Source organism: Medicago sativa, chromosome 2 (assembly GCF_051527215.1).
Source record: "Medicago sativa cultivar Bolivia chromosome 2, Bolivia_mono, whole genome shotgun sequence".
In the NCBI taxonomy this organism is placed as follows: domain Eukaryota; kingdom Viridiplantae; phylum Streptophyta; class Magnoliopsida; order Fabales; family Fabaceae; genus Medicago; species Medicago sativa.
The window spans coordinates 39,417,683-39,421,735 of NC_140750.1; the positions used below are offsets into that span (position 1 = coordinate 39,417,683).

General features: G+C 35.5%; 1 protein-coding gene and 1 non-coding gene across 2 annotated transcripts; one reads left to right on the forward strand and one right to left on the reverse strand.

Moving 5' to 3' along the window:
- The first annotated feature begins 1,849 nt into the window (after nt 1–1,849).
- Nucleotides 1,850–3,840, forward strand: LOC146946815 (uncharacterized). Its single transcript, XM_085748925.1, has one exon. The coding sequence runs from the start codon at nt 2,493–2,495 to the stop codon at nt 3,543–3,545; it is 1,053 nt and encodes a 350-aa protein (XP_085605051.1). The 5' UTR covers nt 1,850–2,492; the 3' UTR covers nt 3,546–3,840.
- LOC146946816 (small nucleolar RNA R71) lies at nt 2,298–2,404 on the reverse strand. The gene has a single exon (XR_015029507.1). It is a non-coding gene; the product is annotated as a small nucleolar RNA R71 (small nucleolar RNA).
- Nucleotides 3,841–4,053: the final 213 nt, after the last annotated feature.

Sequence of the window (4,053 nt, forward strand, 5' to 3'; positions counted from 1 at the left end):
GATCTGAAAGCTTCTTAAGAAGGACTTAGAGGCTTTGACTTCATTTGTAAAACTTATGAAGAGAAGCTCAAGTTTCTTTGTCAGAAGCTACAAGAAAAGTGCAATGGAAAGTCTTTAAGTAAACATGAAATTGCTCTTGAGGATTTTATTATATCTGGTATTGACAGAAGCAAAGTTGCTTCAATGATTTATAGCATTTACAGAAACAATGGTAAAGGGATTGGATTTTCAGGAGGGAAACCTAATGAAATCAGTCTTAAAGCATGTTGTGAATGCATCAAGGAAGGATTGAAAACCTTCTTTGTACTTGAAGGTGCTAAGTTTGAAAATGTAGTTCAGTCAGAACCTGAAGCTTCTAGCTCTAAGGCTAATATTACTTCAAAGCCAAAGAACTCTAAGCCAAAGGGAATGATAAACTCTGATTCTAAGACTTCACATATCAAGATTGTGAAAAGATTAGAACCTGTTCCTCAGAGTCTGTTGAAACCTGAATCTGAAGTCCTGAAGTCTAAGTTTCAGAAGAACAAAACAGTTACTACTTCTGGGGAATCAAAACCAAAAGGTGTTTAATGAGTCATTAATTTGTAGTTTCTATATAATATTTAGTTTCGTTTTATTTAGATTTAAGTTTATTTTATTTAAATATTATTTCCTTTTTGAACTATTTTACTTCAATTGCATATTATTATATTTCAGGAACGAATATTTGATAGATGAAGTCTTGGAGCAAAAGAAAGAGGATTAGGAGCTGATTCGGGTGAAAAATATGAAGATTGAAGACGAAAATATCATCTCCCCAAGTCAGAAGCTTGGCACGCCCAATGCCACCAACTGGCACGGCCGTGCCACCCCCCCAGAGCCTCTTTTGCTGCTTTTGCTTCATGTGCAAGCTACCTGTTTTGACCAAAAAGCTCGTGGTTTCTTGTGGAACATTCTACTGAATAGTTGCTTAGGTTTTAAGTAGACAATAAGACTATAAATAGAGTAGCCATCTATCATTAACATTCATCTTTGTTCTTGGAATAAAAGTTCACCTTTATTTTATTGTTATTTACTTTTCTGTTCTTCCTCTTCTTCTTCTCTTCTATGTCTACAATGAACGTGAGTGAGTAAACTTCTCTTGTCTTGGGATTATTGGATAAGTATAATGACATATTCCTAATCAAACCAAGCCTTAAACCTTAATTTTATGTAACCCTAATTTCCAATCTAAATTCACCGTTTTAACATGAATTAACAATTATCAAACTGTAGAAACGAAAGTGGAGGGTTTGATAATTATTAATTCATCATCTCAAATATCAATTCATAAAACGAAAGTGGAGTTTTGATATTCGAACAAGTGAATTTAGACAAGGATTGCGAAACATGAAAATAGTCTAGCAAACCTTGAGACACATAAAGTTTCGAGCTTCAAGGATTCCAAAGGCAATCAACCATGAAAATAGGCGTGGTTGCTAGAGGAACACACTCACTGAGACCCAAATGAGATGTGATAGGTCAAAGAGAAACTTGTCTTTAGAAATTAGGTCTAACATAAAGTTATAAGTTTAAAGGTTTGGTTTGTGAAAGGTTTGTCACCATGATGGACCAATAATCCCAAGGCTCTTTTTACTATTATATTTTCTTTTAATCAAAAATCCAAACTTTATAATCTCAAACTCTCATCTAATCATTATTTAAAGTTAATTGAATTCATAACTCCCTGTCGGAATGTACTCTTTTATTACTACTTTGGTAGAACCGTGCACTTGCAGTTTTATCCCATCAAGTTCTTGGTGCCGTTGCCGGGGAGTTATTGCAATTTGATTAATTTTTTTTACGATTAGACTAAAAAAAATCTTTTTTTTATTTTATTTTATTTTTTCATTCTTTCTTTTTCTATTTCTTTCTTTTGCCTTTAACTTCTTGGGAAGCATGAAATAATAACGATATGGCTGAGGAACGCACTCTTAAAGACTATGCAATCCCATCTTCAGATGAGTCATACGATATTATTGTGTACCCAATAGTTGAGGACAATTTTGAAATAAAACCTGCACTTATTTACTTAGCGCAGCAAAAATCAATTTTTCGGATCACCCACTGAGGATCTGAATTTTCATATTTCAACTTTTTTAAGACTCAGTGGAACCTTGAAGGCAGACCAAGAGGCCGTAAGGCTGCACCTGTTTCCTTTTTCCTTAAGGGATAGAGCTAGTGCTTGGTTTCATTCATTGGAAGTCGGTTCTATCACTTCATGGCACCAAATGAGACAAGCTTTTCTTGCCCGATTCTTTTCCCATTCTAAAATTGCTCAATTAAGGGGTCAAATCACACAATTCACTCAAAGAGATGGAGAATCTCTTTACGATGCTTGGGAGCGTTTCAAAGAAATGCTTAGACTTTGTCCCCATCATGGTTTAGAGTAGTGGCTTATTATTCACACTTTTTATAATGGTCTTTTGTGTACCACAAAAATTTATGTTGATGCAGCTACAGGTGGATCTTTGATGAATAAAACTTACACAACAGCATATGCTTTGATCGAGGACATGGCACAAAACCACTATCAGTGGACAAGTGACAGAGCCATCACTACTTCTTCACCCTCTAAAAAAGTGGCAGGTATGTATGAAATTTCTTCCCTTGATCATCTAGCTGCTAAGGTTGACGCACTCACACAAAAATTTGATAAAATGAATACTAGTGCTATCACACCTGCCCCTGTAACACCTCCTTGTGAAGTTTGTGGTGTATTTGGCCATATTGGCATTGATTGCCAACTAGGTAGTATTGTTAGAAGTCCTGAGCAAGTAAACTATGCTCAATATAATCAAGGGTTTAGGAACAATCAAATTTTTTTTCAAACCCCTCAAAATCTTTTTGGACAACAAACAACACCACCTGGTTTTGCAAACAACCAAGGAGTCCCTCAAAAATCCAGCTTGGAAATTTTACTAGAAAAATGTGTTATGGATCAATCCAAGCAATTTCAAGAACTTAAAAATCAAACTGGATTTTTGAATGACTCTGTTGTCAGGCTTACATCTAAAGTGGACTCCATTTCTACTCACCAAAAATTGCTAGAGACTCAAATATCTCAAGTAGCCCAACAAGCGGCTGCTTCCTCTCCTACCTCCGAAATTCTTTTGGGTCAAACTGAAACCAACCCTAAAGGCCATATAAGTGCTATTACTCTTAGGGATGGTAAAAAATTAGAGGACCCCGTTGTGAAAGTTAAGAACAATGAAGGAGAGATAGGGAGTGATGAGCCTCAAAGTGAGAAAGCCATAGGAGAGAATGAAAAGCCATTTGTTTCACCATCTCATGAGACTAAAATTCCATTAAAACAAGGTTTTGTTAAATCCAAGTTAGATGACCAGATTAGGAATTTTATTGAAATACTTCCAAACAAATTGCCACCTAAACTTAAGAATCTAGGGAGTTTTTCCATACCATGTGTCATAGGATCCGAGATTATAGAAAGAGCCATGTGTGATTTGGGAAAGAATGTTAGTTTGATGCCATTGTCCCTTTCTGAAAATTGGGTATATGATAGATAAACCACTTGCTAACCGTCAAGCTAATGACTCTAAACGAGCGCTTCGTGGGAGGCAACCCATGAGTTTTATTGCTTTTATTTTTGTTTTTTTTTTGTGTTATTTTAATTTGTTTTGTAGGTATTTGTCCAAATATGATGCGAAAAGGTGAAAGAAATTTGAAGTCGTTGACCGGAAACCAAACCCACCTAAAAAAAATAACTTCCCTCTTTTTCCAGAAGCTTGGCATGGCCCGTGCCTGTGGTGGCACAGCCGTGCCAACCCATCAGCCAAAAAAAAATTATTAATTTTTTTATTTTTTCTTCCCTTATTAAAAAAAAAATAACATCTTTCATCATTCCTTCATAACTCTCTCCAAACTTCACCAACTCCAACAAATTCATAACCAAAATCATCTCCATTCATCAGTCCAGACTTAAACACCAATCAAAACCAACTTTCATCCATCAGAACATCAAATTCGTAATCCATTAAATCCTAACCCAAAAACCACAAATTCTTCACCAAACTC